This window comes from Numida meleagris, chromosome 19, assembly GCF_002078875.1.
Source record: "Numida meleagris isolate 19003 breed g44 Domestic line chromosome 19, NumMel1.0, whole genome shotgun sequence".
Lineage (NCBI taxonomy): Eukaryota > Metazoa > Chordata > Aves > Galliformes > Numididae > Numida > Numida meleagris.
The window spans coordinates 7,636,688-7,649,476 of NC_034427.1; the positions used below are offsets into that span (position 1 = coordinate 7,636,688).

Here is a 12,789-nt window from a genome sequence, read left to right on the forward strand (position 1 = left end):
TAACCCCAGCAGGATGACAGAACCAGGGAGCTGGGCATGAGCCTCACCTGGACAAGTTCCTTGCCAGCTCATCCAGGAGCCGGGCATGCTCCTCAGCCTGCTCCACAATGGGGATCTTGCTGCTGGCTGGGGAGAACTTCTTGACTCGCTCTGTCAGAGGCAGCTTTGCCCCATCCAGAAGGGCTGCCAGCTTCTCATATGCCTGCAAGGACACGTGTCACTCCCAACAGTTGCCCCGGTGTGCTCCGCCCATGTCAAAGCAACTCTGTCCTCACCTCCTTCGCACTCTCCATCTTCTGTAGGAAGTTGGAGACCCTGGCCAGGGCGTCCTCAGCCATCCTCAGGGTCTCCTGCACCAGCCCATACTGCTTTTGGAGCTCACGGCTCTTTTGCTACACACAGAGATATGGAGTTAGGAGCCAGTGGGGTCAGGGCAGGTTCCCCCTCACTGCTGGGCGGTATGGGTTCATCTGGTGAAGGTCTACCTGGCTCTCCTCCAGGTTGTTGCGGTTCAGACTGTTCAAGTCCTCTGTCTGCCTGGTTTTGTTGACAGCCTCGTTGAGGGCATCACGGAGATCCATCAGCTGGGAGCTGTGCTGCGCCAGCCAGTCCTGGATGCTGCTCACCAGTGCCTGGTTGGACTCCCAGTGGGCATGAAGCTCGCTCTTCACTCGGTGCAACACTGGGGGTGGAGGAGATGAGAACTGGTGTTCATTTTTCTGTGCTCTACTGTGGAAAAGCCTAATTCTGGACTCACCTTCCAGGAATCCCTTCCTCTTTCAGCCTAGACAACACAGGGTCTCATACAATATTGTCTACAAACCTCCAGGGAGAAGGATGGGATCTCTTTCAGAAAGATGCCCACCATGCCTGAAAGGCTCCATACGAAGGAGAACCCCTATCTGAAGCCCTTATTATTCTGAATAGTAGTGCCCTATCTTGGGGAAATGAACAAGAAGAAACACAGCATGACTTATTCATATCCACACGTGATGCTCATATAATAATGGTAACTCCTGGTTCTAAATGTTCTCATTTTTTGTCATCCATCAGAACACAATCTAAAATTCACTTTCAAGGGGAAAGAAAATCATAAATTATCCCATTGGAGTGCCACAGAGAACCCTGAAACCACTGTAAAACTTTTTAGAGGTATCTGTTTTAACAGCCACACCTCTGAACATAACTACGATGTGCAGTGCCTGCATGGGCTCCAACCCAGGCTGCCAACAACCAGACCAAGCAGGGCCAGCACAGCTCTGCCCTGTGCTGCTAACCCAGACTCACATTTTTGAGCCTCCTTGTGCTCACGCTTTGCCAGCTCCTCCTGGCTGCCTAGGTTCCGCTCCTTCATCTCCCTCAGCATCCTCTCCACCTCTGCCATCTTCTGCCGAAACTCCTCAGTGGAGGTGGTGCTGGTGTTTGCTGCCCCAAACCTGGCCATCTGCCGCACCAGGTCTGCAGGGAAATGCAGGTCTCATTAGCATCCCCACCCCAGTCCCCTCACAGCTCAGAGAGCTTCCATCTCTTGCCCTCACAAAAACACAGGCAGCCTCTGTGCAGCGCTTGGGCACCCAGACTGCGACATCACTCAAGGGCATTGACACATTTCTGTTCCCTGGGCCATTACCAGGAATACATGCTACATCCCAAGCACCTTCCTGTGGTTTTGCCTCCTCTCCTAGGTCCAATTCCCCTCTGTTTTGCTAAATCTCTCCTGAAAGACCAGTTCTATGCTTTTCAATAATATTTGTGCCACTTTGACATATTTTTCCAAAGATGGTGTTCAGCCAAACAGCTGGGACTCACAATCACAGAATCATTAAGGTTGGAAAAGACCTCTAAGATCTCCAATTCCAACCCCAGCCCACCCCACCGTGCCCACTGACCACGTCCCTCAGTGCCACATCTCCAGGGTTCTGCAACACCCCCAGGGACAGTGACCCCACCTGGGCAGCCTGTGCCAGTGCCTGACCATTCTTCTGGAGAAGTTTTTCCTAATATCCAACCGGAACATCCCCTGAGGTTCAATAACCCCCAATCTACCCAGATAGTCACAAGTCTGTGGGGATCTCCATCACACTGGTATTTCCCATTCTTTTTTCCATGGCCCTTTCTAAGCAATGCAGTACTCTCTGCTGTTTGCAAAGTGAAAGCGTGGCATTCCCAGCAGGAGAAACCCAGAAAGCAGAGACACTTCACCTACCTCCAATGCTTTTCTGGATACTTTGAATAGTTAGCAGGAGTTGCTCTCCTCTCTGGTAAGTCTCCCTTGTATGTTGATCTAAATGGTTTGCTTTTCTGTGAGTCATCATCATCTGAAACACAAAGCACTATTAGCTGAGTATAAGTTCATGTTAACATAAGCTAACACGACCCTTCTGCAGTTGAGCTGTTCAAAGCACGCTTGTATGTACACACAGACATTTGTCCACGCATCTTGATGTCATGGGTGTTTAACAGCCCTCCAAGGGAGCAATGTGGCTCATGGAGCTTGGCCATGTAAGACACCCCTGCACCCACAGCCCAGTGCTGGGCTGAGTAGGGTTTCTCACGGCCTTCAAAGCCCTCATTTTAGATAAAAGGGGAACTCTTGGTCTGGCAATGGGAGGAAGATGGAGAAATATCCTACTTTGTGCTGCAGCGCATTCAAGTCGTGTGTGAGGTCCGTGTTCTCACCCTCCAGCTCATCAGCCCTTTGCCTGACCTTGTTCATGGCTCTGTGGTACTCACGCAGTTGGTTCTGGAAAAAAAAAAAGCTGAAATCAAGCCAGCAGGCCAGGACAAACAGGCAAAAAGCAGCACCAGACCTTCCACGCACAGCAACAGTCACCATAGTGCTGTTGAGACCATGGAGGCGAGCCCAGGCGATGGAGCTGGCGTTGAGGTTGACCAGCTGACTCCGGATGGAGGGGAAGGACATCTCGATGCTCTGCAGATCCTCCAGCAGGAGCAGGACACAGCTGTCACACACTGCCCAGAGAACGGAACAGTCAGCAAAGCCCTTTGCCAGAGCTTCCCTCGCCTCCTTCCCCAGGACGGCAGGATACACACCTTCACACCTCATGCTGTCCGGGCCATTTGCCACTGGGATCTCGTAGTCGTGCATGCAGGCGTCGCACTGCTTCCCCGTCAGCCCGTTGGAGCAGGTGCACTCCCCAGTGCGTGGGTCGCAGGAGCCCCCTCTGCACTCACACTCTGCCAAGTTCAATAACAAGGAAACGCCCGTGTCATCATTTTGTGCTCTTGCCACGCTGAAGGGAGGGGAATAGGTGGCTTTACTCCAGCTGTGCAATTGCATCTCTGCTCATTTACATGCATGCACTGCTGGGGGTTTCCCTGTGCATACTGGCAACACGCACAGGACCCCAAACAACGGTTGGCTCTTTTCCTTCTCTAGCAATTTGACAAGCACACGTGCCACCAAAACCTTGTCCCGCTCCTCCACGTGAGGGACCCAACAGCTGGGAAGCAGGACTCACTTCTGCAGCCCCTCTCGCTGAAGCCCCAGTAGCCCGGGGCACACTGGTGGCAGCGCGAGCCGCTGACGCCGGGCAGGCAGTGGCACTGGCCCGTCTGTGCATGGCAGCTGCTCCCCATGGCACCGACATCACAGTCACACCTCCGGCAGCCAGAGCATCCCTCGAAGCCGTAGTACCCCTCCTAGGGAAAAGCAGATCAGCGCGGGCCCTGTTCAGGGCAAACCTGCCCTTGTCCTGCACAGCTCATGCTGCGTACATGCAGGGAAATGAGGTTTGCTGCAGCTTCCCATAGGGTACGGCATCACTGCTGAGGCTGCAGCTGAGCACCCATGATAAGCAAAGACATCCCTGCCCTACATGGGCGGCCTCACCTCGCAGTGGTCGCAGTGCTGCCCCGTCACTCCAGCCTTGCAGAAGCACTGGCCAGTTTGTGGATGGCACGAGTCAGTCCCACAAGGCGAACAGTTGCACTCTGCCAGGGAAAACACACAGTTATATGCTGAATTGAAAAGACCTGTCAGCCACCCCAAACCTCCTCACTCCTGACACGGAATCGCATTTCTCCTGTCTTATCACAATCACAGCAAATACAGAGCTTCTCCCTGCTTGGATATGCTCCCGCTGACAGCTTATTTCCATTATGGTTGCCCAGGGCAGTTCCCCTTTGGTGAGCTGCAGTTTGGCTGTTCCTCAGACAGACAGGAGCAGCGCTGGCAGTGGGCTGTGCACACCCACACTCCCAGGGAGTGCCAGCACCGCTGCTGCAGGAACTACTTGGAGCAAGCCTGTTCCAACCCAGGTGTGGCTTGGCAGCTCGCAAACAGGGCTGGATCAGAGACTCTGGAGTTGTGATGCTGGAGGGCAGGTTTTTGGAGCTGCTTTCTTTCTTATTATCATCTTCAGAGGCTGCCTGTCCTGGCACGCATGCAAGTGAATACGTGATTCATCCATGCAATGCACAGCCCAATGCAGGCTGCACAAGCCAGCTAAAACTCTTGACATGTCCCTGGTCAGTCTGTCCTTCTCCCCCCAGTGTTTGCTGCTGGTCCCACTCACGTGTGCAGTTCTTGGCTGCCACTGCGTCCCCGTAGAAGCCAGGGGCGCAGACCTCGCACCGTGCACCAGCTGTGTGGTGCATGCACCCCGTGCAGGCGCCTGTTAGGGAGTCGCAGCTGCTGAACAGCATGTTGGGATCCGTGTTCCCGCTGCAGTCGCAGGGCTGGCACGAGCTGCCAATCACCAGGGGATTGCCGTAGTATCCTGGGGCACACCTGGAGAAACACAGCGAGTTAAAGCACAGCCAGGGCACTGGGGGATCCCAGAGCCTGCACCACCCCTGAGTCTTGAGCAATTATAGCAGTGAGGGCATCCAATAGCTGCAACTGATGCAACCCTCTGGGATTTCAAAGCACTTTGTGTTTTGCATTATGATACCACAGAAAGATGCCTTTATCACAGACTGCAAGCCAAGACAAAGCACAGCTAAGCAATACAACCACAGTAACAAAATATATCAGCAGTGCAGACAGCAATGGGGTATGTGCATCTGAAAGGGACTGAAAGAATTCCTGCTAGAGCAAAGCACACTCAAGGCAAAGCCAGCCTACGCAGTCTCTACTAGGACATCTTCTCTTCTGCCACAGCAGTGGCTGCATGGAACTAGCATGGGGCTATGGCCCAAGAAACACAGGTGCCATCCTCCTTACCTCTCACAGTTGGGTCCAGCGTAGCCAGGCTTGCAGAGGCATTGTGTGCTGGAGCCCTTGTGCACACAACCAATGGCAAAACTGAAACAACAAGGGGTGAATGGGAAGGTGCAGCTTCCACCTGAGGTGGTGCCAAGGCGCTGACCCCATGGTGTGGGCTGCTAGGGAGCAGGTGTGGGGCCAGGGACAAGGGTGGCACTGGGACATCCCCAGGGCCAAATCAGCGCCCTGACGTGGGGACAATCCCATTCAAGGGTGCTCACTTGTTGGAGGCAACGGAAAGAGGACATGGGCATCCGACACACTGCAGGTTCCCTTCAGCATTGTGGCTGCTCACGTAGCCATCCTTGCACTGCTCACAGTGATCTCCCTCTGTGTTGTGCTGGCAGTTCTGCAAGGACAAGGAACGTTGAGAGCTCAGCATTGCCAGCAGGAGATACCCCAGCCAGGTATCTGGATGCTGCAGTCCCTCCTCTTTCCCAGAACTGTCTTCCACCTGACCCCGAGTGGGAACACTCCCAAAATGGCACATGCAGCTAAAGCTCTAATTCAAGCATGATCCTACTGGACCAGTTTGCATGTGAAGAGCTTTTTAAATCCCATGCTACAGACTCCAAACTCCAGCTTTCCAGCTCCTGAATGCCATGCTGTCTCACTGTTTACTTACAAGGCATATCCCAGACCCTGGCAGGCACTGGTCTGAGTGGCCGTTGCAATGACATGGGATGCATTTTCCCAAAAATAGCCCCTTGGTGTCCCTGTAGTAACCTGGAGCGCATTCCTGAGGAGAGAGGAGAAGGAGATGTGAAAAACAGCCTGAAACATTCAGGCAAAGCAAACAGACCCATTTAGTTTCCATGACAGAATTCCCACTGGGCTGTATTGAAGAAGAGATTAAAAGCAACAACAAAGATTGTGTATTCCTCATCAGGAAGAGATAACTGGCCAGGCAGAGCATCTCCTCCAAGGTACTGCATGAACTTGATTTAGGTCTTCAATAAATTTCCCCACAATGTCTCTTCCAAGATGTGTGCAGCTGGCACACATCCCCCAGGTGTGCTGTGCTGTGGCAGGAGGGAAGCTATGAGCAGGTCAGTGTGGGGGAGTTCAGGAGGTACTGTTCATTCCTCAGGCACAACCTGAGCTGTGACCAAAGCAAAAACCCACAGGGGTTGGCCTAGAAGCAGGCTGTGCACCACTGCTCTGCACAGTGATCCAAACCCCACAGACTGCCACCTGCACCAAGCACGAGGGGTGTCTGTCTGCAGCTGTTCAACTGCTCCCCTCCTAGAACAGAGCGTCTCCTCTTGCCCCTACCTGGCAGGAGTCACCCAGGTAGTTAGCTGGGCAAAAGCACAACTCCACGTTGCTGGCAGGGATGCCTGTAGCTGTATCCGTCGCAATCTCCAGGACCACACGACGCAGGGACACGGAGGATGAGAGCTGGGAGAAGAGTGCTCGGATCTGCAGCTGCTCCAGGTTTGCCAGCACCATCATGAGCTCCTCTCTTGATACAGGGTTGTGTGTCTCCGTGTGCCTGAAGTTACCCTAGAGGGAAAAGATCTGACATTACTGGCAAGAAGAACAAACCCTTATTTTATGGTATCATAAAACCTTCAGCTCCCTGTGCAAAGGTAAAGCAGTTCTTGGATCTTCACAGCCAGTTCTGCTGTAAAAGACACCACCAAAAATGATAGAATATCCCAGGTTGGAAAGGATCATTGAATCCAGCTCCTGGCTGGCTCCACACACAACCATCCAAAAAATACTGAGCTCAAAGCAATGTTCTCTTCTCCCTACAAGCTGGTCTTTTCCTCTCAGTAGCATCTGAGCACTTGGTACATTTCAGTGTGCTAACTCACCTCCACCAGCTGCAGCTGGCCTTCATGTACCTCCCCTGGGGAAGGGTAGGAGCCTTCCAGAAACATGATGCTCATCTGATTTCCCTGAGAAAAGCAAGGAAGGTGTCAGTCACCACCTCACCCTGCTCACGTTAGCAGGAGGCACAGAATTGCTCAGGCTGCACCTTCAGGATCACATCCGGGCGGGACTCCATGGGAATGAAGACATCACCCCTCCGCGGGTCAGAGTGAAGCTCATAGCGCAGGTGGCCACCATAGGAAGAAACCTAAGGAAGAGCCAAGTTGCATCAGCTGCTGCCTGCGACCTGAGTCAGAGCTGTCCATGCTCAACCAGAAAAGTGGGGTCAAGGACGTGCAGGACTACTGCTCCAGCTGCCACTGTGCTCTTACCCGGTCCCCAAGGTAGGAGTTAGGTGCAACCCAGTAGAGCTCCTGATAGGCATCCAGGAGGTTCCTGAGATCAGCATGGACCAGCTGCTCCCGCAGGCTCAGTGTTGTCGGCACCTCCTGGCGGTCACTGCTCAGCAAGAGCCAGCCGTTCATGTCGATGAACTGTGGGTGAAGACCAAGCACGTATGTTTCTCCCTGTGTGCCCTGGAGGAGCTACAGAAGGCATTTGGATGCTGATGCTTCAGAAGAGCAATTCTCAGTGCAGCTGAAAAGACGCCAACAGGGTCACAATGTTGCACACACCCTGATGAAGCCACTGGAAAACTGAGAACCACCCCTGCCTGGCACAGTCCCCAAATGCCATCCGTGACTTTCCACCCAATGAAATTCCAGAGATGAGGAAAAGGGGCTGAAAGCAGGAGGTGGGCACAGCAGGACAAGGATAACACTCCTCACACCGTATCTTCCAGCTGGGTAAGAGTAGTGAACAGTGGAGACCCAAGACAGGAGCACAGCTGGTCTGCTGGTCCCTCACCTCAGCTCGGTACTTCACAGCACTGCGGCAGCGATTGGTTGCACCAAAGCAGAAACACTTGGTGCACCCCTTGGGGTTGCTGGCATCCAAAGAAAATGTCCCCAGTCGGCACTGGTCACACCTTGGGCCCTCCACATTTTCCTGGAAGACAAACAAAGCTCAACAGCGTCAGTGGCTCCTTGCTGTGCCTTAGCAGAGGGCAGAGATGGCTCCATGAGCAGTCAAAGCCCTACGAGGTTCATCACTGTGATGCTGAAAGACAATTAAGCAGTTCCCAAGTAGGTTTGCTAGCACACCACCCAACAAGCATCGAATCCACTTGGACTAAGCACTTGTGAATCCTGCAAAGCAGCAGAAGCAAGCAGCTGAGCAGCAGTAGGGTTTACTCTGCACACACAGGAGTAGGAGTCAATGGGCTGACAGCTTTACCTGCATCATTCTGTGACAGCAGGGCTGGGTTCAGGCTGCCTGACTGCCCAGGGACAGCCTGGTGAATGAGCCCCGGCAGCCAGGAAAGATGAGGAGAAGCCTGTCAGGGTGTTCTGAACTCCACAACCCAGCAGGCATCAAACACCCACAGCCCCAAGGCTAAATCAGCTCTACAGCCAGGGCAAGGAGACTCGAGCCAAGCAGAAATGCATCACATGAAGGTACTGGAGGACTGACCTTGCAGTGACACTGCCCCGTCACTGGGTCGCACACGCTCGCTTCAGTGCCATCTGGATGGCAGTCACACTGCCGGCAGCTGGGGTAGTGGTAGTAGCCAGGGGCACAGAGGTCACACTGTCGCCCAATTACATTGGGCTTGCACCTGGGCGGGATGCAAGACACGCAGCATTAGAAACCTATGTCTTATGCTGCTCCATTTGCAAAGCTTCATCCATGCTGGCAGGTGCATGGTGCTGACAAGGATTTCCCTATCCTGCACGTTTCCTCCCTGCACCCGTCCAGTGTTTCCCATCTCTCCAGCAGCAACCAGAGATACTGCCAGCTGTGCCCTGCACAGGGACAAGGCTTCCTCACTTGCACTGCCCGCTGTCCACGTCGCAGCCAAGCTCCGTCAGCTCCTGCACTCCAGGCTGAGAGCAATTGCAGTCCTCGCAGCCGACAAGGGGATGGCAACCGAAGGTCTGGGGCTCGCAGACAACACATTCCGGTTTCAAGGTGTGCGGAGGGCAGATGCACTGCCCCGTCACCTCGTCGCAAAGACGCGTCCCACAGTCACAGGCTGCAAGAGGCAGAAAGGAGGTGTGTTGGGAAGAGCAAGAGCCAGGCAGCCCAAGGAAGGCACAGGGCAATAGAGGCAGAGCTCAGAAGCTCTGTAGGGAGCTGGGCTGCTTTCCTGAAGCTATTTCAGGGCTGGAAAATGCAACCGTTTCCAATTTTGTCTTTGCCCCAAAAGAGGCCAAGTAGACAGCGCTGCAGAAAGCGGGGCAGGAGACAGGACAACTTACGCCTGCAGTTGGGGAAGCCCCAGTAGCCGGTGGCACAGCGGGAACACTCTCGCCCGATGACATTGGACTTGCAGGGACACTGCCCACCGAAGGGCTCGCACTGGCTGCCCCGTGCTCCTGCCTCGTGGCACTGGCAGGGCTGCGCCCCGTTGTTGTAGAAGAGGGACAGTGAGATGGCGGAGTCGCGGCAAAACCTCGACGATGTGCTGGGACTGCAGAGGAAGGCAGGAGGAATCGTCATGCAGCCTCCCCACCACCCCAAAATCCAGCAGGATCTCTTACATCAACACGTGCTAAATTGGTGGGATGGAGAGCATCCCCAAACACCCACAGGTTTGGTCACTACATAAGGAAAGCATTAAACAGAGCCCTCCCCACAACCCCTACAAAGGGAACATGTTTTTGCTCCCCAAGGAGCGTGCAGCCCCCGTACAGCACAGCAGCCATCCAAAGCCAAGCGCCTCACTTGATGTAGAAGCTGTTAATGCCACAGCTGCTGATGAAGTCATAGGACTTGTCCAGGGGTTCCTCCTGAAGGTACTGAGAGCTGTAGCTGTCCTCTGGCACCACGAGGATGTAATCCTGCAGCAAGGACAAGATGGGTGAGGCAGGCTCTTTAGCTCAGCTGACAGATGCAATCCAAAAGGAGCTCACTGAAAAGTCCAATTACACCCTTAATTTCTCATCTGCTCATCCCTCGCAGGACATAATATAACACACAAAGGAGCCTGAGTACTGGAAAGACCAGGGGCCACCTCTCTGTTGCAGTCAGTCCATAAGGTTCCCTCTGCTCTAATGCTCCACATGAGGAGTGACTCAAATGCACTGGCATAAAAAAAGTAAAAATGGCAGAATACCCTAAAAGGGGAGCACTGGCTGTGCTTCAGCACAGAGCAGGCACCTACTGTCATCTTAAACTCCCAAACATGAAGACACCTGGGTTCCTGTTCTGCCTTTCAGCTATTTACCCAGATTTTGGTCAATGCAGCCAAGCGATCCACACTCGCTTTGGTGTCAAAACCACACAGTGAAGGATAACTGTCATATACAGGTCCTGCTTCTGTGGATCCTGCCCCTCAGTTCTACAACACTAATGCTGAAGACTGAAACTTTCTAAGCTGGTTCAGGAACTGTGTGATGGTAGGAAACGTTCTTATGGTGACACAGCCACAAAACTACCTAAGGACAAAGTCCAGCCCTGCTGGAGCCATGTGGCTGGAGCCTGGTCCAGCATGCCCCAGGAGCTGCCCAGAGAAATGCTCACCAACCACAGCTGCTTGCCCTCCGGCACTCGAACAACTACCATCAGATCATTGTCAGTAACATCCAGGACAATCTGGTCCTCAGCAACTACCAGGCTCCGGCACCCATAGCCATGTGGGCAGAAAGTAGCATTGGTCTGACCTGAAAAAAACAACAAACCCATTGGTCCCACATTTCCCTTGTAGTCCCCGTCACACCCTCCTGGTTTCAAAGAGACGAGTCAGTCTTTCTTCACGTTTGCAATTGGAGAACCTTTGGCATGAAAAACTTTCTGGGACCCCTCTTTGAGGGCTCCTGCCCACCAGCAGCTTTCCCTGGAGCCCTGCCCATCTCACCTTGCCAGATGCGCCCACCATTGATCAGCACTTCCACGGGGAAGGTGGGATGGTTGGGCTGGTAGTAGTGCAGAATGAAAGCGTAGCGCCCCAGGTTCTGAATCCGGCTGTTAAACACAACAGCAGCCTGGCCCCAAACACAAGAACAGAGTCAAAAAACACATCTATGATTTCTGCTCCCACTGCCCAACTGTCCAGTATCAGTCAGACTTTCGGTGAATCCACCTCCCAGCTCTCCGCTCTCCCCTCTTAATGGCACCACCTGCAAAGCTGCTCCTGGGAGCCCAGAGAACCAAGCAGGCTAGGATGGAGGTACGACAGGGGAGCCCAGGGGAATTACAGCTTCAGGAACAAGGCTAAAGTCCCAACTAAATTCCAAGACTGCTAATTGCTAAATTGTTAAAGCTACAGAATAAAGAAGGAAAAACCCAGCCCACCCCACACCAATGCTGCTACCTGTGGTGGCTGCAGGAGGATGAGCTCTGTGGTGGAGTCCATTGCTGTGGGAGGCCGAGGTGCAGGCTCCAGTGGGATCCCAGCTGGAGCCACATGGACAGCCTGAGCCAGGGGGACATCAGGGGCGAGGGGCAGAGCCTGGGCCCCCTCCAAAACGATCGACTGGGAAAGCTTCAGGAACCTTGAGGGAATGCAGGAGCTGCTGCAAGAGGAGACAATGGAATGTAAAGAGAGAGGCTTTGGGGATCCTGGCAGGAAAAGCACACCCTGTAACACATGGCAGATGATGGATGACTGATGAGGGAGAGATTCTTAGTGGGACCTGCAGCTCTGTGACACAGGTTTAGCAGCAAGGACAAAAATCTTGCAAAGACTAATTCCTGTGCATACATTTATTCAGAACAATGTCAAGAATTTGGATACAGCAAGTGCCTCTTGCTGTATGCGAGCAAGAACAGGAAAGCTTATTCATGGTGACAGCTCAGTACCTGCCACAGGAGGCAGCGTGGAGCCCAGGGCCACGGCCAGCAGCTTGGCTTCCAGCACCACATGCTTGGTGGATGTGGGCAAGGTGCTTCACCTCGGCCTCCTACGCCACTGATTTCTTTCAGCTGGGTCAAAAACTTAAGAGGCTGCAAAGCTGAGGGAAGTGGGGCAAGCAACTGTTTTGAGTTACAGCCACATTCACACTAAAATCCTGAGGGACATGAGACTCTCTTACCTATTGGACAAGAACATGCCATGGACGCTGATGCAATGCACCTTCGGCTCGACAAACTCCATGGTGAACTGCTCAGCAGGAACAAGGTACACTTTGTGCTGCCGTGCATGGAAAGGAGACACTCGGTTACACAACAGCCTCTGGGAGCCTACAGTGGCTTCCGAGCTCACCATCAGTGCAAACATCCCCTCATCAGACTCTGGTTAACACACAGCAGGCCACACTTGTTTCCTGCCCCTTCTTCCCTGGTGCAAGCCTTAGGGTGTTTAGGAGCTCCATGTATTTACGGGACACTTCTATCTCTATCTAAGCAACCATGATTGCCTCCAGGTAAAGTGGGAAGAAGCACTGTCACGCTGCTGCAGAACTCCTTTCACAAAGAGCAGCTTCCTGTCAGCATCTTCTCCCAAATCCAAGTCCCGTGATCTATTTTACAACACGCTGCTGAGCACGCTCTCCACCTTGGACTGCACATGACACGGATGGAGATCAAGCACCCAGCCCAACCAGAGCCAGAAAGCCCTTCCACCAGCCAGGTACTGCCCCCATCTCTCCTCCTCGTAACCTGAAAACAGCAACCCTCAC

At 53.5% G+C, this 12,789-nt stretch overlaps 1 protein-coding gene across 5 annotated transcripts in view; it reads right to left on the reverse strand.

Annotated features, from left to right (window-relative positions):
* Window positions 1–12,789, reverse strand: part of LAMA5 (laminin subunit alpha 5) — an 80,425-nt gene that overhangs the window by 9,399 nt on the left and 58,237 nt on the right. For 3 of the 5 annotated variants that reach the window (XM_021416313.1, XM_021416310.1, XM_021416315.1), the window contains exons 29-55: window positions 12,205–12,302; window positions 11,484–11,685; window positions 11,028–11,154; window positions 10,694–10,833; window positions 9,896–10,011; window positions 9,430–9,641; window positions 8,999–9,203; window positions 8,642–8,786; window positions 7,976–8,116; window positions 7,441–7,602; window positions 7,215–7,316; window positions 7,051–7,134; window positions 6,506–6,736; window positions 5,856–5,969; window positions 5,452–5,579; window positions 5,189–5,269; window positions 4,539–4,753; window positions 3,854–3,954; window positions 3,483–3,663; window positions 3,055–3,198; window positions 2,822–2,973; window positions 2,633–2,743; window positions 2,207–2,318; window positions 1,288–1,458; window positions 486–682; window positions 276–392; window positions 48–202 (exon numbers count right to left, since the gene is read on the reverse strand). In XM_021416313.1, the coding sequence (XP_021271988.1) occupies window positions 48–202; window positions 276–392; window positions 486–682; window positions 1,288–1,458; window positions 2,207–2,318; window positions 2,633–2,743; window positions 2,822–2,973; window positions 3,055–3,198; window positions 3,483–3,663; window positions 3,854–3,954; window positions 4,539–4,753; window positions 5,189–5,269; window positions 5,452–5,579; window positions 5,856–5,969; window positions 6,506–6,736; window positions 7,051–7,134; window positions 7,215–7,316; window positions 7,441–7,602; window positions 7,976–8,116; window positions 8,642–8,786; window positions 8,999–9,203; window positions 9,430–9,641; window positions 9,896–10,011; window positions 10,694–10,833; window positions 11,028–11,154; window positions 11,484–11,685; window positions 12,205–12,302 (3,944 nt within the window). The remainder of the gene's footprint in view (window positions 1–47; window positions 203–275; window positions 393–485; window positions 683–1,287; window positions 1,459–2,206; window positions 2,319–2,632; window positions 2,744–2,821; window positions 2,974–3,054; window positions 3,199–3,482; window positions 3,664–3,853; window positions 3,955–4,538; window positions 4,754–5,188; window positions 5,270–5,451; window positions 5,580–5,855; window positions 5,970–6,505; window positions 6,737–7,050; window positions 7,135–7,214; window positions 7,317–7,440; window positions 7,603–7,975; window positions 8,117–8,641; window positions 8,787–8,998; window positions 9,204–9,429; window positions 9,642–9,895; window positions 10,012–10,693; window positions 10,834–11,027; window positions 11,155–11,483; window positions 11,686–12,204; window positions 12,303–12,789) is intronic. The other 2 variants (XM_021416312.1, XM_021416314.1) reach the window with 2 other exon arrangements.